Below are 24385 nucleotides of genomic sequence, written 5' to 3'. Positions count from 1 at the left end.
GGAGCAACCGCGTCTCCTTGGGGTGCGTTCAGCCCCGCTCTTCACAACACGAGCAGCAGAGACGCGAAGTGACTGGCATGTAGCGCAGGCCTGGGGGGTTGGCGAGCAAAGCGGGCAGGGCACAAGCCTCCAAATGTATATATATATTTATAATTAGGTAATTAATTATGTTTTCTAATGAAAGCTCCCAATGGAATCGTGTACAATGGAATCATGTAAAGTGACAACAATAAAGGTCCCATTACATTTTTGTACATACTGGACCCAATTTAATAAATAACAACTAAACCAGGCAAGGACAGTGTCCCAATGCATATTGTAATTATCCAGCCTGTGTCTGGGGATTAGTATAAGAAAATACTCAAATCATTGAATATCCCATGAAGTACAGCTAAATCACTCCTTAAGAAACTGAAAGAGCATCTCACAGATGTAAATCTGCCTAAAGCAGGCTGTCCAAAAAAACTCAGTGATCGTGCAGGAAGAGGAATAGTGAAGGAGGCTACCAAGTGACCTGTAATAACTCTGAAGGACTTGCAAGACACATTAGCTAAGATTGGGGAGACTGTGCATACAAGGGAATCCATTCCCGGGAATTTGGCAATCCCACATTTCATTCCCGGGCTCCCGGGGATGACACAGTGCACGGGCATCTCACATGTGAACGGTTTTAGAACAAGCAACACTAATTTTTAATAAACCTACTGCAATATGTTGACACAAATAAAAGACTAACCTTATCTACAAGCGGTTCATGCTGTCATATAAGTACATATATCTTTAGTTGCGGTAATAAGAGTGTAGAAAGCACAACGTCCTCATAGGTGGTGCAGTGGTAGTGCTGCTGCTTTGCAAAAAGGAGACTGTTTAAGATTGTGGGTTTGATTCCCGGTTCCTCCCTGTATGGATAGCGCTTTGAGTACTGAGAAAAGCCCTATACTGTATAAATGTAATGAATAATTATTATTATTATTATTAATGTGTCCAGCGTGCGGTTGTCCAGGCAAGAGCGCACCTTTGTGCAGAAGTACGCCAGCCATTGAGAAAGCACGCTCTGCCTTCACTGAAGCAGGCTGCACAATCATCAGAAACTGATACACTTGTTCTAAACAACGCCCGTGCCTGCCGTTACTCTGAAACACCTCTATTTCAGCTTTTACTGATGCATCCAGTTTCTTGTCATCATTCTGTGATGGCAAGTTTCTTGGCACAGATAATGCGAATGCAACAGACTGACACATTGCAATTTCAAGTGGCTGTTCAAAGCTGTTGTCTGATGAAGTACAAGCTGCAGTAATGGCGCCACCTTAATTATTTTCAACTATAACTCTGTTATTTCTTGATCAATTTTTACACTTTTACATGCTATATATGCGAGCTTGGCCGTTCCCGTTTTCCCGGGAATTACAGCAGTTTCATTCCTGGGAATGTGGGAATGAAAAGTGTCCGGGAATCCCTAGTACATACTATATGGTGCTTCATTAGTCCCAGCTTAATGGGAGAGTGGCAAAGAGAAAGCCACTATTAAAACAATGTATTCAACATCTCAGATACAATTTGTAAGAAGAATCATGGGAAACTCTGAAGTCATCTGGAAGAAGGTCCGATTATCTGATGAGACCAAAGTTGAGCTTTTTGGCCATCAAACTAAAACAACATTTTTAGAATAAGCCAAATGCTGCACATTATCGAAAACACATAATCCCCATTATGAAGCATGGTGGTGGCAGCATCATAGTTTGGGGATGCTTTTGTTTATCATGCTCTGAAAGGCTTTAGATGGGTGAGGGAAAAATGAATGTAGCAAAATAAGGGAAATCCAGAAGGATAACCTGGTAAGCTCTGCAGGAAACTTATGCTTTGGGACAAGAGGATTTATTTTCCAGCAAAAGAATAACTTCAAGCATAAAGCCAAAGCTACTCAGGAATGGCTGTAAGAACAAATTATAATGTCCTGGAGTGGCTGAACCAGGGTCAAGATCTCAGTCTAATTGAGAATTTTTACCAGAACTTAAAAAAGCCAGTTAACTCACAATTCCTGTAACCTGACAGTGCCTGAGGAGTTTTGCAAAATAGAATGTGGAAAACTTGCAGTGTCCAGATGTACAACTCTAATAAAATCCTGTCCATACATACACAAGGCTGTCATGGCTGCCAAAGGTGCATCTACTAACTTGTGACTTGAAAGGGATGAATACTAATGCGATGAATTATTCTGTGATTTAGATGTGTAATTAATTTAGATAATGTTACAGAGGTCTGTTTTCATTTCAACATCAACAAGTCTTTTTCTACTAATCAGTTTCATAAAAGCCAAACTAAATCCACTCTGATTTAATGTTGTGTAATAATCAAATGATAAAACATCCAAGGGATGAATACTCTTACAGGCACTGTATTTTAATTTGTATGCATTTCATAAGATTGAACATTTAGTTTCAATATATATTATGTATTATATATACTGTGTATGTGTATATATATATATATATATATATATATTATGTATTAATATTTGTAAAGCTGCAAATTTAGATTGTGTGAGCTCTATTTCGAAAAACCTTTCAAATTAATTTACAGTACAGTATGAACCAAAGTAATGAAATAAATATTTATTGCAGAATCCATTTCAAAGATTTTGAAGTGATCATTACAGTACTCCATCCTGAGATGCATTTTCTTACATTTTAAGCATTTGGTCCATAACAGAAAGAATTATAAAGACTGAACTTGCAGCCTTATAGTAGTTTGCTAAGCCACTAGACCACATTACTGGCAAATGTCCAACTGTGATGCCTTGGTTGCCTGCAGCTGGCATAATGTCCTTGAACATGGGACATCAATAAGGACACCCAACAACAATTTATTTAATAAATCAATTTTAATGTTCAAAACGAAAGTGCAGTGTAATTTTCTTTTAAATAAATAAGTTGATAAAAAAATCCAACAAAACAGTGCTCCTTAGTGGCTAAAATCAGTCAATAAATCCAACCCCTGTTCCAAAAAAGTTGGGATGCAATGTAATATGTAAATAAAAATAGAACGCAATCATTTGAAAATTTCATAAACTCATATTTTATTTACAATAGAACACAGAAAATATATCAAATGTTTAATGTACCATTTTAAGAAAATAATAAGGTAATTTTCAATTTGATGGCAGCAACACATCTCAAAAAAGCATTCCCTCTTTTTTTAACAACAGTCCATAAACATCTGGGAACTGAAGAGATCAGTTGCTGGACTTTTGGGAGAGGAATGTTGTTCCGTTGTTGTCTGACATAGGATTCTAGCTGCTCAACAGTCCTGAATGTTCTTTGATGTATTTTTTGTTTCATGATGCACCAAATGTTTTCAATTGGTTAAAGATCTAAACTGCAGGCAGACCAGTTCAATTGGACTCTTATACTATGAAGCCATGCTGTTGTAATAGATGCAGTATGTGGTTTAGCATTGTCATGCTGAAATATGCAAGGCCTTCCCTGAAAAAGACATCATCTGGATGGGAGAATATGTTGCTCTAAAACCTTCATAAACCTTACAGCATTGATGGTGCCTTTCCAGATGTGCAAGCTGCCAATTGCATACCATCAGAGATGCATGTTTTTGAACTGAACGCTGATAACAGCTGAATGGTCCCTCTACTCTTTAGTCCTAAGGATGCGGCATCCATGTTTTCCAAAAAGAATTTTAAATTTTGATTCAGTAACAGTTTTCCACTTTGCCTCAGTCCATTTTAAAGGAGCTTTGGCCCAGATAAGACTGTGGCGTTTCTAGATCATTTTCACATATGGCTAGGGCTTTAACCTACATTTGTGGATTGCACAACAATCTGTGTGTCTCAGATAATGATTTCTGGAAATGTTCCTAATTGATTTCCATGACAAAATCATGCCTGTTTTTAATGCCTAGCTACCTGAGGGCCTGAAGATCACAGGCATCCAGTATTGATTTTCAGCCTTGTCCTTTGCACACAGAAATTTCTCCAGATTTTCTGAATCTTTTGATTATATTATGTGCTGTAGATGATGAGATATTCAAAGTCTTCGCAATTTTATGTTAAGGTACATTCTTCTGAAATCGTTCCACAATTTGTAGACAGTTTTTTGCAGATTTGTGTACTTCTGCTCATCTTTACTTCTGAGAGACCCTACTTCTCTACGATGCTCTTTTTATATCCAATCATGATACTGACCTGTAGCCAATTAACCTAATTATTGGCAAAATGTTCCACCAGCTGTTTCGTTTTAGTATCAAGTGCTTTTGCAGTCTTTTGTTGCCCCCATCCCAACTTTTTTGAGGCATATTGCTGCCATCAAATTCAAAATGAGCTAATATTTTTCATTAAATAATAAAGTGTCTCAGTATCGACATTTGATATGTTTTCTATGTTCCATTATGAATAAAATATGGGTTTATGAGATTTGCAAATCATTGCATTCTTTTTTTTATTTACATTTTACACAGCGTCACAACTTTTTTTGTAAATACTTCCTTAAAACGACCATAAGTCTTAGTGCCTTCTTCTTAATCTTTATCCCTGCTGCTTACCCTTAGAGGTGTCTTCAGCCACCAGACACCCCCTCTTGATGAATGCAGTCAACCCATAACTGACTTGTGCCTCTATCGCCACCTATTAGTGACTGTAGGAACCCCGCAAGCTCTATCACCGCCATCCCTCTTTGTCCATGGGACCTCTCAGAGAAGTTGGTTGCTCCTGCTTTCTGGATACTCAGCAGTAGCAACCCTACACTTGGAGCTCCACACAGAGTTTCTTCCCTGACTGTCAAGCCTCCTCTCTGCAGCACCAACTCTGCTTCAATTTCAACTTCACTTTCTTTCCTCTTGCTTGATTTCACCTCTGCCTTCTCTTTACTGAACCTTTTTTTTGTCTTCTCCTATCTATCCTGCTCGGGTTCTTTATTCTCCTGCGGGTGCAGTATCCTAATTGTGACCCACAGAGTGCAAATATTGAACAACGCACTGAACACACTGTGCACATGCAGCACCACAGCCACACACACTCACAGAGCGCGAAACATCCTGTTTTTCATTACTAAAATCTTCACAGCCATGGGCTCATAACATACAGTACCACACCTTCCTCTTAACACATAAGTAATTTGTACTATAATAAAGCTTTCAGAAGATTAAGGCAAAACTAAATGGCAGTAGGCCAGATAAACTTAGGGAAATAATCCACACTTTTTCAGAATTTTAAGATTAAAGTACACTATACTTAGGATAGTCATTGTGATTTATTTTTGCTTATCATGATGAGAACAGTCTTGTTTTTTTTTTTATATTTTTCCTTCAAATCTTTATTTGCTGTTATTCAACACTCAGGGACCACCAGGACCTCCTGGCCCACCTGGACCCCCAGGACCTTGTCTGAGCATCAAAGGAGTAAGTTGGCATTATTCCCTTCATTACTATCCTTCTTTTTCATGTTTCTTCCTTTTATTCTTGCCGTATAATCATATCTGTCTTATTTTGATCTGGCTTTATTTATGTAATTGTTTTCCTCTAAATTTTAAAGACAGTTTTTCCAGTTCCTCCCAGACTTCACTGCAAAACTCCAGTAAGTGAAAGGGAACTCTTTTATGTATTTTATTTTCTATTCACATTTCTGTTCCACTATACTTTTGCTTGTGCGCTTCTATATTCCTTTGTAATGCTGTTCTGTTTTCAAGCATGAATGTCAAAAGCCCATGCAGATAACAGATAATATTGGTCACAAAAGAAAAACGTTTCATTTTGTCTAACATTTACTGTCTATTGTTATTTTGATATAAGCTGTTAAAAAATGGCACTCTGTTCTTCACATAGGTCAGCTAAGAAGATTGTATTACAAGTAAAATTATTATCAGATTAAAAAATAAAAGAGGTGAACTCAGTATTGAGTTATTTACTAGAACATTGCAGGCCAAATGGGAATCTGTTATCTGAAACATTCAGCTTGATTTATATTAATATTGTGTGGACAACTATAATGGTTGCATCTTTACAGTATAAACAGAACAAAGCATGAAGTATTCATCTTTACTAGCATGCTGCATGTTAATTTGTGGGTTACACCTTCATGTCCTTAACCTCTGACAGTACAGACATTTCTTATAATACAACGATACAAAGATCGCCAAGTCAAGTGATCAGTCATGCAAGCAGCTATAGACATACTGTGCTCTGTAAATCACTCGCGCAAGAACTGGTGTTGTATTTCAAACTGGTCTGGTTAATTATTGGCTTGTTTCACCATTATTAACATAATTTTTTTGTAAATTGAAGGTATTTATGTGCATAGTATGCACATAAAGTTTTGCCTTAGCAAAACACCTACAAATGGATTGAAAAGTTCAAGAGTGGCCATGTGAGTGGCACAGATGAAAAATTATCAGGTCGCTCATCCGCATACACTGCATTATGTAATATTGGAAAGGCGTGCAATATGGTTCTGGCAAACAGGCATGTGACCATCGGAAAATGACTCTCAAGTAAACTTTTGTAATGTGGATGGATTTTGATTCACTCTCTCATCTCCATGTTTTTATGTAAAATTTGACAATAGTGCATGTCTGTTTTTTAAATCTGTAAATGTTCCATAAACAAAATTTTAAAAATGATCTATGACTGAACTGAAGGCAGTATATTTCTATAAAAGAAGGTTGAATGCATGTTTGCCAGTACCTGTGTCTTTATAATGGAAAACCAGGATTAGAAAAAGGGATTTAATTACATCTGTAGGGTATTGTCAGTGAATGACAATTCCTTTAAATTTTCTTGCAGTCCGGACTGTGTTCTTTTTGCAGTAAACATTGTCTACCAAGGTACTGCAGGTTTCTGCTGGGAACAGCATTTTGTTTGTACTATGCAAGCACAAGGTGTCAGATTGATTATTTTTTGTAAACTCCATGAGTTCATGTATGTGTTGTGCAAACTAAGTCTGATTCCTGCCTTGTTCTCATTATAACAGGCTAAGACTCCTGACATAAGAATAGAACATATTGTCAGATAGTATTACAGGTTGTAATATTAATAGGAGGTTGGTGTATATTTACTGATATAATTTCATTTACAATTTATATTCTATTAAATAACATCTTTGAAAAGGAAGAAACTACACTAGAGTCAATTAAATTGTTTTTCAAACTTTCTTTTCCTGCTTATAATTATGTTGCATGTGCAGCATTTTCTGTACTTCTGGAGATTGCAAACACAGAACCAGAAGTGAAAGCATTAAGATGGGGTCACTACAGGAGGCAAACATTTGTAAAGAGGGCAAAACAGGACTTCTAGTCATGAATGTTTTAATAGGGAACCAAAGATTCTTAAACAGTAACTTGAATTCATTAGCTTCAGAGACTCTTTACTTTGTTTTTGAACTAAAGTTCAAAAGCTGAGCATCTGCAACTCCTTGCCTTTAAATCAGATGGCTTTGAACACACCACCAATTGATTCATGTGCAGTGGCAGTACCTCAGCAGGAGGGCATCCCTAAAACCAGCACAGCATTAACATGGAGTGACATCATCAACAACATCACCACCAGAAAAAAAAACATGAAAGATTATATTAAATTTCAAGAGAACAAATGTGGAAAAATGTCTCTGAAGATCTGAACAAACAGTATGAACATCTGCTAAGTTATAGGAGGAGTGGTGATAATAAAGCTATGATGAAATTAACAGTAAAACAGCATTTTATTATGAGGAAGAAGATACATTTTTGCCTAGTTAAAGTGTATTGTTTTAGCAAGAATATACAGAAAAGCAGAAACATATTTAAATTTGAATAAATGTTAGCCAAGAGGTCACCATTTATGACCAGTGGCATGTATGCAAGTTACATTGCTGTCACAATTAATTCTATAAGAATGACAGTGTAATGCAAAGAAACACCCAAATTACCAACTGGTGATAGCACATTTTATTTAGCAAACTTGGCAAGGAGAAATTGTTTCCATAAATCATTTAATTGTTGTTAGTGAACGTCTAAAATACTTATTTTGCCAATGCCATTATCCAAAGCAACTTACAACATTTGAGATACAATTGCTTATATTTCTTTTCTTTTTCCAGTTGCTCCAAGGTGGGTGAAGTGACTTACTCAGGGTCACGATTTAAACCCACTGCCTCAGGGTTTGGTCCAAAACCTTAGCCATTGTGCCACACTGCCAAGTTTACCATTCAGTGTTTATGTCATACTTTTAGTTACATGGTGAGCTCCTGAAAGTGAGGAATGTCATCTACTGCAGTGTTTTAGGATATCATCACTTATTTTGTGTTCCCCAATGTCAAGTGAAGATAAGTAATAAGTCAGGTTAATTTAAAATTCTTTGTACTCAGTAAGTGAAAATTTTGGTTTGCAAGAGCTCTGTTCCTTAGGTCTTATCTGTACTGTTTTTAAGTTACCTGTGTTTCCCATCATCAAAACATTTCATTGCAGAACTCTATTCATTCATGTAGTATTTTTCAGAAACTCTGATTTGGCCTTTTTATTGTGTTGTGCTAGAAAGACTTGCTATTTTTTTTGGAAATGATAGCTTATAATGTAATTAGCCATCCATTGTGGAGGTCATCAGTGATTTTTATGTACCACTCTGATCATTCTTTTCTATCGTGGCTGTTTTTCCTTGGACCAACCTCGTCCTTCCCACAAGTGCACAAATGGTTTCTTTCATCTTTGATATATTACAAATTGTTGACGTAATATTTCAATAAATTCTTCAGTTTTCTGCTTACAAATTGTTTTTATTTTCTTTCAGTGATATTTCTTTAGTTTTAATGTTGGCTTAAGGCTTATTACTCAAGAGGCAGACTCTAAATGAAGACCTAACTTTACAAATTTACTGTGCTTTACATGTTGTTTAATTGATGCACAGTCAGTGCAAAAGAAATATCTGTCGGCTAGTTGTCTCAAACTGTATTCTCTTATGGAACACAAAGTATTTTTTAAAAAAAAGGAAAAAATTATGTCCAGAAGCTTTCAGTTTTGCACAACTGTACTCTTAAGTATTAAGTACATAGAAAGAACAGAAATTTAGATTTCACTGCTAAAATATATTTGTAAGGCACTGCAAACAACTAACCTAATTTGGCCTTAGTACACTGATAACATGTAAAATAAGCTCTCTACAGAGATAGCAAATTATTGGAATATTCACACCTTCCTGTAATTATTGTTATACATTATTTCTTCATCTATGTGATCACAAAGATGTCACACTACCTTTTGTCTGCCATCCCAAAGCAGTCATCATCCTCCATATAAATATCATAATACACAGGCCACATAATTAATTATTAAATTACTAGCAACTTGGTGCGCGCTACGCTGCGCGTTGGATGACCACAGTTGAAGGACTCAATCGTAAGGACCTCTCGTCAGGAGTCTCATTGGCACGCTTTTGCCTCTTTCTTTCGCGATCACGGCGTAATCTGTCTTCTCTCTCTGTAGGGGTTTCAGTTGCCTTTCATTGTGCTGCAGAGACGCGTCGTTGAGCTAATCTGTGTGAATACTTTGTGACCGTTTCTTGCGAGCGACTGTCACGCCTTTGCCTCTTTGCTTCGTGATCACGCTGTAATGTGTCCTCTCTCGCAGCAGCAGGTTTAGTTGCGTTTCGTTTCGCCATTGTTCCGTAAGGTCTCCCCTGTACAAGTGCACATGGGTAGCTGAAGACGGAAAGGCATAGTGGGCATAGTGAAACACATGAATTGGTGACCAGGGGAACCATCCGACTCAGACGCAGGGCTCGAAATACTCAATTGCACATGTTATTTATAATTTAATTTTTTTTTTTTTGTTATGAACTTCCCCAAAAGAGTTGATCCCTGTAAATAGTTAATAGTACTGTATATGAACAATATCTGTTGTAGTACGGGCGTTAATTAGCGTCACACCTCATAACCTGCATACACCATGTGTTTGGCTGTAACGCCAGAAGCGCGGTGGACGCTGTAAGGGTAGGTTGTGGTTTCTGTTTCTTGCATGATTTTTTAATTTAATTTTATTGATTGTTTAATAGGCAGAGGGGAGAAGACGTTAAAGTGACGCTCTGTCTATTTCTTTACTTTTGTTTTGAAAAGATTTTCGGGAACAGGAAAAATAAAAGCAAAAGGGAAAGAACGGAAGGGGGTAAGCAGGAATTCTGAGAGGGGACAGACTGGGGCTTTTCTACGGGGCGGCTATACAGCCAAAAGGAACGCAGACCCGGATATGGACACGGAGACCGCGCTGGGCTTTTATTATATAGATGGTTTGATTGCGCGGTGCCTTCAGAAAGTATTCAAACTCTACACACTTTTGACAAATTTTGTTATATGTCAGCCTTTTGCTAAAAATCATTTAAATTTATTTTTCCCTCATCTAACTACACAGAGTATGCCAGAATGACAAAATAAAAATAGGATTTGAGGAATTTTTTGCAAATGTATTGAAAAGAAATTGAAATATTACATAGACACAAATGTTCAGACCCTTTATTCAGTACTTACTTAGAATCACCTTTGGCAGTGATTACAATATGGAGTAATCTTGGGTTTGATGCAGCAAGTTTGCATTCCTGCATATGGGGATTTGCTTCCATTCTTCTCTGAATATTCTGTAAACTTCTGTCAAGTTTGGTGGAGTCTGTCACTGGGCAACTATTTTCACGTGTCTCAGATTTTTGATTGAGTTCAATTTCAGGCTTCGGCTAGGCCATTCATGTATATTTCCAAAGCTGTTCCTAAGCCACTCCTGAGTTATCTATGCTTTGTGCCTAGTGTCATTGTCCAGTAAGAAGGTGAAGTTTTGGCCCAGTATGAAGTCCAGAGCACTCTGAACTAGGATTTCGTTATCCAAATCTCTGTACTCTGCTATGTTCAGCTTTCTCTGAACGCTGACTAGTCTTCCAGTCACTGAAAAACAACCCCACAGCATCATACTACCAGACTGGGCTTTTGCTCTGGTAAATATTGTCAACCTTATATAGACAGGTGTGTGCTTTTTCTAATCATGTCCTGTTACTTAGATTCAATCCAAGTATCCTCCAAACAAGGATACAATGATCATTAGATTGAGACGTACCTGAGTCATGTTGTGTTCATAAGACTTATGAACGTTTTGAAATCACTTCGGTTTGTTTTGTTCATCTGCTCCTGACTCATCATTATGAGAAAACCCCCCCAGATGGTGTACCATTCTACTGGTCTTGATGTGCAGGTATGTAAGATATCAAGCTTTCTGGGGTTCCCACCTATTTTTGACCCTCTAGAGCACAGATGTTGAACTCCAGTGCTGGAGTGCCGCAGTGGCTGCAGGTTTTCATTCTAACAATTTTCTTAATTAGTGACCAGATTTTTCTGCTAATTAACTTCTTTTGCTTTAGTCTTAATTAACTTGATTCAGACCCCTTAGTTGTCTCTTTTTCCTTAACTAGCAGCCAAACAACAATGAGACATGAAACAAGCCGCCACATGAGCAGCTCACCTGTGCCCATCACACAATATTTGAAAATAAAGAAAGGTGAAGGTCTCAGTAAGGTTGACGTCTCAGGTCATGAAAGGATTTTGACAATGTTCTTAGAGAAAACAGAAAATCAAGTTTGGGAAATGTCTGCTGTGGTAGAATGAGAGCAGCAACTAGCCGTGGAATTAAGTAATGGGCTTAATTAACAGCAAGAATCAGCTTCTCGTTAAGAGACTGGTTGGAGTGAAATTGATTGCAGTTTGAAGCCCCAATTTAGCTGGTCATCTGTTGGCTCATTTCACATCTCATTTCTGTTTGGCTGCCATTTAATGAAGAAAATAATAAATTCAGAGGACTGAATCCTTGAAAACAGGGCTATTAAAATGAAGGGAAAAGAAATTAATTAGTAATGAAAACTGGTCATTGTTTAGGGAAAAGGGTTAGAATGAAAACCTGCAGCCACTGCGGCCCTACAGTACTGGAGTTCGACACCCCTGCTCTAGACCAGTGTTTCCCAACCTCGGTCCTGTGGCCCCCCTGTGAGTGCAGGTTTTTGTTCCAACCAGATTCCTAATCAGTCACAACACCTGATAGCACTGATCTCATTTAATTAGCTGGTATTATTTGTTCTTTTATTCGACATTCAGAAAAGCACAGCAGCGTGATTTTTACATTTATAAGACATTTAGAAATATTTCTGCTTTTGCTATAGATTTGAATGCTTAACTGTCTTTTGCTGATTTTATTATATTTTGCCCTTTCTCTGTGCAGTTTTTCCCCTTCGTTGTATCTTATTAATGACAATTAAAAATGAGCGGAGCAGGCAAGCTGGCAAACAACACAGAATAATCAAAGGCTGCAAGTACTTTAGCATCAGACCCACTAATTAGTAACTAATGGATTAATTAAACAATTAGAACTCCTATAAAAGTAGAATAAAAATCCTGATTTCTTATTCTTTTGCATGTTTGTCACACAAAATGTTTCTGATCATCAAACACATTTAACCATTAGTCAAATATAACACAAGTAAACACAAAATGCAATTTTTAAATGATGGTTTTTATTATTTAGGGAGAAAAAAAAATCCAAACCTACATGGCCCTGTGTGAAAAAGTAATTGCCCCCGAACCTAATAGCTGGTTGGGCCACCCTTAGCAGCAATAACTGCAATCAAGCGTTTGCGATAACTTGCAATGAGTCTTTTACAGCGCTCTGGAGGAATTTTGGCCCACTCATCTTTGCAGAATTGTTGTAATTCAGCTTTATTTGAGGGTTTTCTAGCATGAACCGCCTTTTTAAGGTCATGCCATAGCATCTCAATTGGATTCAGGTCAGGACTTTGACTAGGCCACTCCAAAGTCTTCATTTTGTTTTTCTTCAGCCATTCAGAGGTGGATTTGCTGGTGTGTTTTGGGTCATTGTCCTGTTGCAGCACCCAAGATCGCTTCAGCTTGAGTTGACGAACAGATGGCCGGACATTCTCCTTCAGGATTTTTTGGTAGACAGTAGAATTCACGGTTCCATCTATCACAGCAAGCCTTCCAGGTCCTGAAGCAGCAAAACAACCCCAGACCATCACACTACCACCACCATATTTTACTGTTGGTATGATGTTCTTTTTCTGAAATGCTGTGTTCCTTTTACGCCAGATGTAACGGGACATTTGCCTTCCAAAAGTTCAACTTTTGTCTCATCAGTCCACAAGGTATTTTCCCAAAAGTCTTGGCAATCATTGAGATGTTTCTTAGCAAAATTGAGACGAGCCCTAATGTTCTTTTGCTTAACAGTGGTTTGCGTCTTGGAAATCTGCCATGTAGGCCGTTTTTGCCCAGTCTCTTTCTTATGGTGGAGTCGTAAACACTGACCTTAATTGAGGCAAGTGAGGCCTGCAGTTCTTTAGACGTTGTCCTGGGGTCTTTTGTGACCTCTCGGATGAGTCGTTTCTGCGCTCTTGGGGTAATATTGGTCGGCCGGCCACTCCTGGGAAGGTTCACCACTGTTCCATGTTTTTGCCATTTGTGGATAATGGCTCTCACTGTGGTTCGCTGGAGTCCCAAAGCTTTAGAAATGGCTTTATAACCTTTACCAGACTGATAGATCTCAATTACTTCTGTTCTCATTTGTTCCTGAATTTCTTTGGATCTTGGCATGATGTCTAGCTTTTGAGGTGCTTTTGGTCTACTTCTCTGTGTCAGGCAGCTCCTGTTTAAGTGATTTCTTGATTGAAACAGGTGTGGCAGTAATCAGGCCTGGGTTGTGGCTACGGAAATTGAACTCAGGTTTGATACACCACAGTTAGGTTATTTTTTAACAAGGGGGCAATTACTTTTTCACACAGGGCCATGTAGGTTTGGATTTTTTTTCTCCCTAAATAATAAAAACCATCATTTAAAAACTGCATTTTGTGTTTACTTGTGTTATATTTGACTAATGGTTAAATGTGTTTGATGATCAGAAACATTTTGTGTGACAAACATGCAAAAGAATAAGAAATCAGGAAGGGAGCAAATAGTTTTTCACACCACTGTATATATATATATATACCAAACTTAGTTTTCTAATTTCTTTATTGTTCCCAAAACACAGAACTTGGGAAATAACACATCATTTAATTAGCCCAGGAGTCCAATTAAGAACAGGAGCTGGTTGGAACAAAAACCTGCAGCCACAGTGGGCCACAGGACCGAAGTTGGGAAAACACTGTTCTAGACCCACGAAATCTTCATTTGTATTCTGTTTTTGGACCATTATTTATGCAGGCAATTATACCTTTATGATAAAAAATAAAACAATAGGTGTCTTCATCAAAAATGATCAAAAGCACTTGAAGCTGTGCATGCCACATCAACCAGTCTTAGGAGTTCACCCCCTAATGGGATACATGAGTGAAAGTTACTGCTTTTCACAAAACCTCAACAAATGGGGATCACTAATATAGATATGTGGAGTGTTGTTTTATGCTATTTTAAGGTTACAGTTCACAAATATGAGAATATTTTTGGTATATGATTCTTTACTAGAAAAGGCACTCATAGAAGATTAAATATGACAAATTATAACATGTTGGGTATTTTTTAGACTATTTCAAGGTCAGTGATTACAAATAGGGTGGCACGGTGGCGCAGTGGGTATTGCTGCTGCCTCGCAGTTAGGAGACCCAGGTTTGCTTCCCGGGTCCTCCCTGCGTAGAGTTTGCATGTTCTCCCCATGTCTGCATGGGTTTCCTCCCACAGTCCAAAGACATGCAGGTTAGGTGCATTGGCGATTTTAAATTGTCCTTGGTGTGAGTGTGCCCTGTGGTGGGCTGGTGCCCTGCCCAGGGTTTATTTCCTGCCTTGTGCCCTATGTTGGCTCTGATTGGCTCCAGCAGACCCCCGTGACCCTGTAGTTAGGATATAGCGGGTTGGATAATGGATGGATGATTACAAATATGAAGTTATTTTTGTTTTCTTTTTTCTAATACAGTTGACTTTAAACATTTACATTTAAGCAAAGATTTTAATTGTTCAAATATTTGATGCAACTATTCTTGTTTATTATGCACTTCTACATCATGAAGTAAATCATTGTATTTGTAATGAACACTCCGAATCAGGGCAGTTTACATAAATTCAGACTTATTTCAAGTGTCATAGTAAAGGGTCTTAATACATTTGTCAATGTGATATTTCAATTTTAATACATTTGCAAAAATTCCTAAAATCCTATTTTTACTTTTAATTATGTGGTATTGAGTGTTGTTTGATGAGAGAAAAATGAATTAAAATTATTTTAAGATTATGGCGGCAACATAACAAAATGTGTAAAAGTGAAGGGGGATGCATACTTTCTGAAATTACTGTATATTTTATTGTGAAAGGCACAAAAAACAGTAGCAAAGATTCATGGATTAGCTGATTTATTGAACTATTCTTTGTGAGATTTGGATCGCCTTGCATTATTTTTTGCACTAAGCATGGAATCAAGTGAGGAGCAGCTCCAGTATGAAGAGAACTTTGAGCTTGCCCAGACTGCTGACTTAAAAAAACTCAAATTAAAGCACTGATCATCAGTGTGTCCCACATTTGTTTTTCAAGATTAATGCATTACAGGTGATGTAGGAGTCATTCTTGGAAGTACAGTGCATCTGTACTCTGTGAATTTTGACAAAGGAACACATGGAAAGTGAAAAAGGCATTTCAAGTTAAGTCATTTTAAGCTGACTTTAGTTAATGTGGTTGCCTTTCAAGCGTACCATAAAGTACTGTTCAAGTTAAGCATTGTAGCAAAATTCTAAGCATAAAATGGCCAAAGTGATTGCATTTCACCATTAATATTTACATTGTGGGCCTAAGAAGTAAAACATGTGCAAGTAATTTTGCTTCTCACCACTATAGTTTTCATACATGTCCTTAAAGCCACACAGGACAGCCCATTAATGATACTAAACATTCTGGCAAAATTGAACACACTATTTTTTTTATATATTATGTCAATAGGTATCTGAATAATGGCGGCAAGTGAATGACTAACAATGATTACTGATGAACAATAAAAAAATTATTTTAAATGGTGGAGGACTGAAATGCATGCAAATAAAGAAAAACTCCTGGCTTTCTATATGTCTTACTTGTTATTAACATTTTTTCAGTTTAAAATATGTGTATACAATGGTGACATTTTTTTTATTTCAGTTTTTTGGTCAATTTCAGTTTTTTTTATAGTAAAGTAGTGTGAATTTTTAACAATGAATTATTCATTTGGCCTTTTGGAAATAAATAAACGTATATTCATAATAATTTACTAATAGTTCAGTTTATACCAACATTGCCTATAGCTGTTGCTTTTTTTGACTAGGTTAATGGAAATGAAGAAACTGATCGCACCTTATCATTCTCAGGTGAGAACTAAATAGTAACTGAATAAACATTTTGCTTTTTAACTATGTTATTTGTGATATCTGTACATTTCTGATTTTACTTATTGTCATGCACGAAAACACGAAGAGAGTGGAATTTATAAAGCTATGCTTAAAAAAAGTATGATGGTGCAATGGTTAGCATTGCTGTCTAACAGCTCCAGAACTTGCATTTGAACAGCTGCCACAGCCACTATTTGTTTGAAGCATTCCCACTGTCTCGATTGATTTTCTTCTACACGTACTCTAGTGTTCATTCCATAGATATGCACATTCTGTTCATTTCTGACTTCATACTGGCCCCATGTGAGTGAGTGATTGTGTCCTGTGATGGAACGGCAGTTTATCTTGGGCTAGTTCTTCTCTTGTGCTCAAAGTTGCTGGAATAGGCTCCAACCCTAGATGACCCAGAACTGTATTTTATTGGTTCAGAAAATTAATGGATGACTTAAAGTTGAAATATATTTTTAATAAGTTGAGTCTTGAAATGAAATTTTTGGAGAAATACTTTTTGGAAAATATTTTAAAAGTACAAATTAGAAGTAGCAATAGTTTGTTTCTTTTGTCTGAATGCCTGACATTCTCTGAATTGTTCAGTGCAGTGCAGATACCTTTTATATTAATGGGAGCATCTTTCTTCTTTTAAGTATTATATTGAATTATGCTGAGAAATATACAGCACTGTCTGCATGTAGCTCACAGCCAATAATATAAAATTTTCCATAAGAGTGTGAGGTTGCATTTATGAAAAACTATTGATATTCCAGAATTAGGTGTCAGTGTGTTAGATTGTCTTTTGATCGTGCAAAGTGAATGGCTGTGTAGATCTTATGTGACTCCGGTCATATAAGAGTCATTTATAGTATTTCTTATCTGAAAAACTCAATTGTTGCTATTGGGTGCATCAATAATAATGACAAGTACTGCTAATTTAAGCATAAATGAAGACTTCAGAATGACAATTCTGGTTCTTTCTTAGCACCTGTTGCTGTCAAGACACATGAGAGCTTCCTGAAACTTTATTTCTCACTAATAAATTATATTACCATAAACTGACTGCTTATGCCATAAATAATTATTAATGAGTTTATTGATAACAGCGTTTTCATTTTCATTCCTCAAAAAGTGATAAAGGGACAGAAAGGCTCTTTGGGAACCAATGGCCGTAAAGGTGAAAAAGGAGCAAATGGCACACCTGGTAAACCAGGACCCGCAGGTATGTGGACAAACAATACTAATTATTCATATGCAGTGCTGATGGGTAAAAATGTTTTTTCGATTATATAATAGAACGTTCTGGAGGATATCTTATAATTTAATTCTTTTTATTTGTATTGCTTTTAATATATATATATACTAATAAAAGGCAAAGCCCTCACTGACTCACTCACTCACTCATCACTAATTCTCCAACTTCCCGTGTAGGTAGAAGGCTGAAATTTGGCAGGCTTATTCCTTACAGCTTACTTACAAAAGTTGGGCAAGTTTCATTTCGAAATTCTATGCGTAATGGTCATAACTAGAACATATTTTTTCGTCTATATACTGTAATAGACCGCAGCTCGATGGCCGTGGGAGGCGGAGTCACGCCTCCCATGTAATTGAGTGCCTGCCCATATAAGGTAAATATTCGCGGATGAAGGACTGTGCTTAGCATATTCATAAGTAAAAATATCTGAATCACAAACTGATGTTAATTATATTTTGTCCATGAATACTTATTAAATAATTGCAAATAGTCTGTCCGCTTCCTTTCATAGCTTTTCCGATGACTGTGCTGCTTCCAGGCATGTATTTTCGTATTAAAGCATTTAATCTATTACATCTCAGCCATCATTTGTTGCCAGGCAGAGAAGCCTTCACAATCCGTTGTGCAGGCACTCTTACACAGAATAAATATCGATTAACCTGTTGCTTCAACCAATCAGATTTTGAGTTGGTGTCAGTACGGAACTCTAGCAGGCATACGGCGACGTCACCGTATTCAGACCCATTTATTTGATAGAAGCCACAGGTTCGACTTTCAGCATTAGCTTCGATGGCGATAGAAAGGGACTTTTTATTGGAACTGAGGTGCATGGATAATCCGTACGACAGAGTGATTGAACTGTTTTTGAGGAAAGAGAGGAGGATGGATTTTGTTTACAAATAATCCGAATTTTTGGTGAGTAAAATGTTGCAATTTTCCTAAATGATATTGTAAGTTTATGAGTTATTATTGATGTTTTTTATGTGTGTCGCTGCTGTGGCTGCAGTAGAAAGGAACTTGTTCACCCCTGGTTTGTCTATTCAATAAAAGCATTTATTGTGGCTACAGAAGTTATCTCTCTACGATGCAGCGGTTCTTTATACTGTATTTCTGCATATTAAGATGGTTTGTATAACCATAAATTAGTTTTTGGGGGCAGGTTGATTCAGACCAAGCAGTACTGAAGGCCTAGGTGTGAGATGCACGGTCCGCCAATGGACCAGATGATACGTAAATTTAATGAACATTACAACCCGAAAATAAGCAATACTGTAGAGAGGCCCATGATTAAATGAACGGTGACTTATTGAGGCAAGCAAGCGAGAGCACAATAGCAGGCGGGCTCGATGTAGTGCACGTCAAGTCAATCTAAAATGCGCACTCAGATTCGAAAAAATATATCTTTTCAAGTTCTATTTGGATATAAGTAGGTTCTATTTAGTCGACAGAAATATCTTTGGTAGGAATGTAAGTTGAATTTAGTCTTTACATTTCTATGGTGAAGAAAAATTTATGCAGTGATGACTAAATTTAACTTACATTCCTACCAAAGATATTTCTGTCGACTAAATAAAAATTACTTATATTTAAAATTTAAATAGAACTTGAACAGATACGATAATAGTTCATAATGCCCACTCAGCACTACGTGCACGTAAGAGCGGAAGTCATCCGTTTTAACAAGCAGCGTATTGCACTGATACGAAATAGCCAGCCCATTTAATTATTTAGGAATGGATAGATAAATTAAGATTTTGTACAAATAATGTTTTTCATTTTTCTTCCTCGATGGATTCTGGTACCCCAGCAAAAGCTGCTCGCCCCAAAGGGTATATATATATATATATATATATATATATATATATATATATATATATATATATATATATATATATATATATATATATATATATATATATGTGTGTGTGTGTATATGTATGCGTGTATATATATATACAGTATATATATATGTATATACTGTATGTATGTTGTGGCAGTAGGGGGCAGTAGTGCACCCTTGAACCCTCAGGGATGACTCCAGACACCAGGTAAAAGTCCACGACCCTTTATTGTTTAATAACAATGTGCACCAAGCACCCTCCACACTACTCATAAACCAATACTCTTAAGTAACACACAATAAACTCTCCTCCTCGCCCAGACACTTGCTCCTCTACCTCCCAGCTCAGCTCAGTGTCTGGACTGAAGCACCGTCCTTTTATAGCCCCTGACCCGGAGGTGTTCCTTATTCCTTCCGGGTCAGGGCAATCAGTCTTTTACTTCACCCCGGGAGCACGCCATTCCTTCCCGTCATGTGACTGTGACATACTCCCGGGTCATAGGGCACAACAGATCCCACAAGTCCTCCCACAGCGACTCCTGGTGGTCCCCAAGGTATCCAGCAGGGCTGTGTATAAACACTACAGAGTCCATAAGGCCCTGCTGGACCTCGGGGCACGATCCTGCTGCCGGGAGAGCTCCTCCTGTCGGCCTGGGGGTGCGGACCGGCCTGGGAAGCCGGCAGTCTTCCACAATTCCCCCCCCTTAGCGACGACTTCTGGGCGGAGCGTCCGCCGAGAGGGACGTCCTCCTCCAGGAGGACGCGTCGTCCGGCCTTGAGTGCGCGTTGCCCTGTCCTCGGCGAACCTTGGGGACGGTGTAGCTCCTGTCTCCCCGGGGACAATGGCGCTTCTCGTGGCCCGGTTGCCGGCAATTATAGCACCGACGAAGCCCTCCTGGTTGCTTCCCTCTGTGGGACCAAAAACACCTCGGGAACTCCGTCAGCGTCGTCTCCGCCTCAACACCTGCCAGGGAGGGCATTACGGCCGCTTGGCTGCCCTCAAGCCTTCTCTCCATTATGTCGGAGACCCACCTTTCCTTTTGGGGATCTCCCGCTTGATCTGGGGCTTGCGCTCAGCCTGAGGCTCTCCATGGAAAGAGGAAAGCCTCTTTACTGTCTGCACACCCGTTTCCTTCCGTTTACTAGGAGCCGGCTTCATTAACACTGTCTCGCTCCGATGAACAGCACTAGTCAGCTGCACCGGCACGAGCGGCGCTTCCCCCGGCACTCCCATTACCGGCGTTACCCCGCACTTAAGACCGGTCGGGTCCTCAAGAGCCGTACTGCTCCGGAAAGCCACGCCACGCGCATGCCCTGGGCCGTTTGCTCCAGTCCCCGACCATTCGGTCATCATGCCCCAGTCTCTTGTCGGGCACACAATGCTTTGACACGCGCTACTCATTCTCAGCGGTGCCCGATTGCACTGTGTCCCCTTACTCTCTACGACACGGGAGGGACTCACCTGTACTCCGCGATCGATCATCTCCGGAGCTTCCCAACCCAGCCGCTGCACGTAGTCCTGCAGAGCCTTTAACGGGGTTGCGGCCGTCGCTCCCAAGTTCTCCACACGTTCCTTCAGCTGTTGTAAATCCTGTAAGAAACGGCGAAGGGGCGCGAGGTATTCCTCGAGCCTCCATAAATCCACAGAGTTAATGTTTACGGCCGGAGTAGTTTGCGCTTCCGCATTTCGCTTACCCTCCGACCGGGAACCAATGAGCACGCCCCTCCTGGCACGTGTTCAGCTGGGTCGCGCAAAGGCTCCTGGGCTTTGGAGTTCTTAGAGGGACGGCTGGCTTCTACGAGCCGGCTGCGATCTGCCTTTTCTTTCCCAATTTCAGACCCTTCAGCCACAACCCGTCCCTCCTTGACGATTGCCGTTTGTTTCGGCGCTGCTTTGCACGCCTTCCCCTCCCCTTCCAGGAGGCTCGGACCCGTCAGGGACCGAACGACCTCGTCGGAGGACTCCGAGTGTCCTTCACCTTCCCGACATGCACCGCGGGTGACCAGTCTGTTGTCCTCGTGGGAAGCCTTCGCTAGCCGTCCGCGGCCATTTTGCCGGAGCATGAGGCAGTCATCCGAGACGCCGCTGCGTTTCTCTTGGTGAGCGTCTGTAAAACATGATAAAATAAACCGACACGCCGGACGCTTTACCTGCAGCTCCCTCCATAGTGTATGGCGGAACCCCGGACTATCTAGGAGTCCGAGGCGCTCGACAGCGGTCCGTGTCCCGACTGACGCGCTACCCGGGCTAACTCGGCCCGAATTAGCTCTCGGTCCTCTTTGCTTCCGGTCAGGTAGGTCCAGGACCTCTCGGCGTCCGTCAGGCCCTGCAGCCAGCTGGGACTGACCTTCTTTTTCCCGGTCTTCTTGACCATGGTCCTGCAGAACGGGATGGCGCGCACAGTTGCAGCTTTCTCGGTAGCGGGTGGTGTTTGCACCTCCGTGAAAAGATGGGGAATCCCCCGAGGGTTGTCTGCCCACACAAAATTTGTTTTTAATGCAGGTCCTCTGCCAACAGACGGCCAGAGAATCCTGCCGGCTACGCCAGTGTGGCAGTAGGGGGCAGTGGTGCACCCTTGAACCCTCAGGGATGACTCCAGACACCAGGTAAAAGTCCACGACCCTTTATTGTTTAATAACAATGTGCACCAAGCACCCTCCACACTACTCATAAACCAATACTCTAAGTAACACACAATAAACTCTCCTCCTCGCCCAGACACTTGCTCCTCTACCTCCCAGCTCAGCTCAGTGTCTGGACTGAAGCACCGTCCTTTTATAGCCCCTGACCCGGAGGTGTTCCTTATTCCTTCCGGGTCAGGGCAATCAGTCTTTTACTTCACCCCGGGAGCACGCCATTCCTTCCCATCACGTGACTGTGATGTACTCCCGGGTCATAGGGCACAACAGATCCCACAAGTCCTCCCACAGCGACTCCTGGTGGTCCCCAAGGTATCCAGCAGGGCTGTGTATAAACACTACAGAGTCCATAAGGCCCTGCTGGACCTCGGGGCACGATCCTGCTGCTGGGAGAGCTCCTCCTGTCAGCCTGGGGGTGCGGACCGGCCTGGGAAGCCGGCAGTCTTCCACAATGTGTATATATATATATATGTATAGGTAGATATGTATGTATATGTATATGTGTATGTGTATATATATGTTTATATGTGTGTGTGTGTATGTATATACTGTATATATGTATGTGTGTTTATAAATATATACTAGCAAAATACCCGCGCTTCGCAGTGGAGAAGTAGTGTGTTAAAGAAGTAATGAAAAAGAAAAGGAAACATTTTAATAATAACGTAACATGATTGACAATGTAATTGTGTTGTCATTGTCATGAGTGTTGCTGGCATATATACACACACACATATAAACATATATATACACATATATGTATACATATACATACATATATACATATATAGACACATATACAAATATATAGATATATATATATACACACACATATATATATATATATATATATATATATATATATATATATACCGGGCGCCGGTTTCCTCCCACAATCCAAACACATGCAGGTTAAGTGGATTGGTGTTTCTAAATTGACCCTAGTGTGTGCTTGGTGTGTGGGTGTGTTTGTGTGTTTCCTGCGGTGGGTTGGCACCCTGCCCAGGATTGGTTCCTGCCTTGTGCCCTGTGTTGGCTGGGATTGGCTCCAGCAGACCCCCGTGTCCCTATTCGGATTCAGTGGGTTAGACAATGGATGGATGGATATATATACACATACATATATATACATATACATATATATATACATATACAGTGGTACCTTGGTATACGTCCTTAATCCGTTCCAGATCCTTGGACTTATACCAAACTAATTTTTCCCATAAGAAATAATGGGAAAATGATTAATTCGTTCCCATGAAAAAAAAATTCTATTGTTATTGGCATATTATACATTGATGGGGTTGTATAAAATAATTTAAACACTGCTTAATACTAAAATACATAAATACAAAAGCAATTAGATGAAATAAATGAAAATGACTTGTCCGATAACAATGAGTTTAATTTTACTGCACAACAAAGGAGAGCGTTACAGCTCTTCCAAAGGAGCCACTTCAGGCGATTGTGTAGCACTGCCATTGTTCTTCTTCTGGCAGTCTTCAATCCAAATCCCTAAAGCAGATTCCATCCAGACTACTGCCTTATTACATCCACTTACAACTCGTTTTTCACCCTGGTTAAAAGGACACTGCAGCCGTAGATCTTATATTCCTTTCCTACTTTTTAAATAAAAAGAATCATAGCCTTCAACAAATCCAAAACTTTTACCTTTTCAGCAATCGTTAACATCTTCCGTTTGCACTTGGGCATGGCCCCTGAAGCAGTAGCAGATCGTTTTGGACCCATAATGAAGGGCTTGACTATTTATGCACAAAGATAAACACAGCAAAACACGTTGATGCTGAATGAGCGAGACGAGACTTCCTGGTTAACACTGCATTCAGCACGCAGGAACTTAACTGCGTGTTCTGATTGGTTAGCTTTTCAGTCATCCGCCAATAGCGTCCCTTGTATGAAATCAACTGGGCAAACCAACTGAGGAAGCATGTACAGGAAGTAAAAAGACACATTGTCCACAGAACCCGCGAAGCAGCGAAAAATCCGTGTTATATATTTAGTTATGCTTTCATATAAAATCCACGATAGACTGAAGCTGAGAATGTCGAAGAGCGATATAGCGAGGGATTACTGTACAGGTTAAAACTTTTTTTTTTTAGAAGGCGCGCGCCCGGTATACCACACGTGTTGTTCTAGCACACGAGTCGTATTCCAAACAAAGGTCGTATACCAAGCAAAATATTTCGCCTCTAAACAGGACGTATACCAAGTTGGACTTATTCCAAAGCAGATGTATACCGAGGTACCACTGCTGTATATATATATATACACATATATACACACACACA

General features: G+C 39.5%; 1 protein-coding gene across 4 annotated transcripts in view; it reads left to right on the top strand.

Annotated features, from left to right (window-relative positions):
- LOC120529589 (collagen alpha-1(XVIII) chain-like) overlaps window positions 1-24385 on the top strand; it is a 258159-nt gene that overhangs the window by 195995 nt on the left and 37779 nt on the right. For 3 of the 4 annotated variants that reach the window (XM_039753509.1, XM_039753506.1, XM_039753507.1), the window contains 4 exons: window positions 5347-5406; window positions 5540-5581; window positions 16287-16329; window positions 17474-17563. In XM_039753509.1, the coding sequence (XP_039609443.1) occupies window positions 5347-5406; window positions 5540-5581; window positions 16287-16329; window positions 17474-17563 (235 nt within the window). The remainder of the gene's footprint in view (window positions 1-5346; window positions 5407-5539; window positions 5582-16286; window positions 16330-17473; window positions 17564-24385) is intronic. The other variant, XM_039753508.1, reaches the window with a different exon arrangement.

This window comes from Polypterus senegalus, chromosome 5, assembly GCF_016835505.1.
Source record: "Polypterus senegalus isolate Bchr_013 chromosome 5, ASM1683550v1, whole genome shotgun sequence".
Taxonomy (NCBI): Eukaryota; Metazoa; Chordata; class Cladistia; order Polypteriformes; family Polypteridae; genus Polypterus; species Polypterus senegalus.
This window is presented reverse-complemented; position numbering and strand designations above follow the sequence as displayed.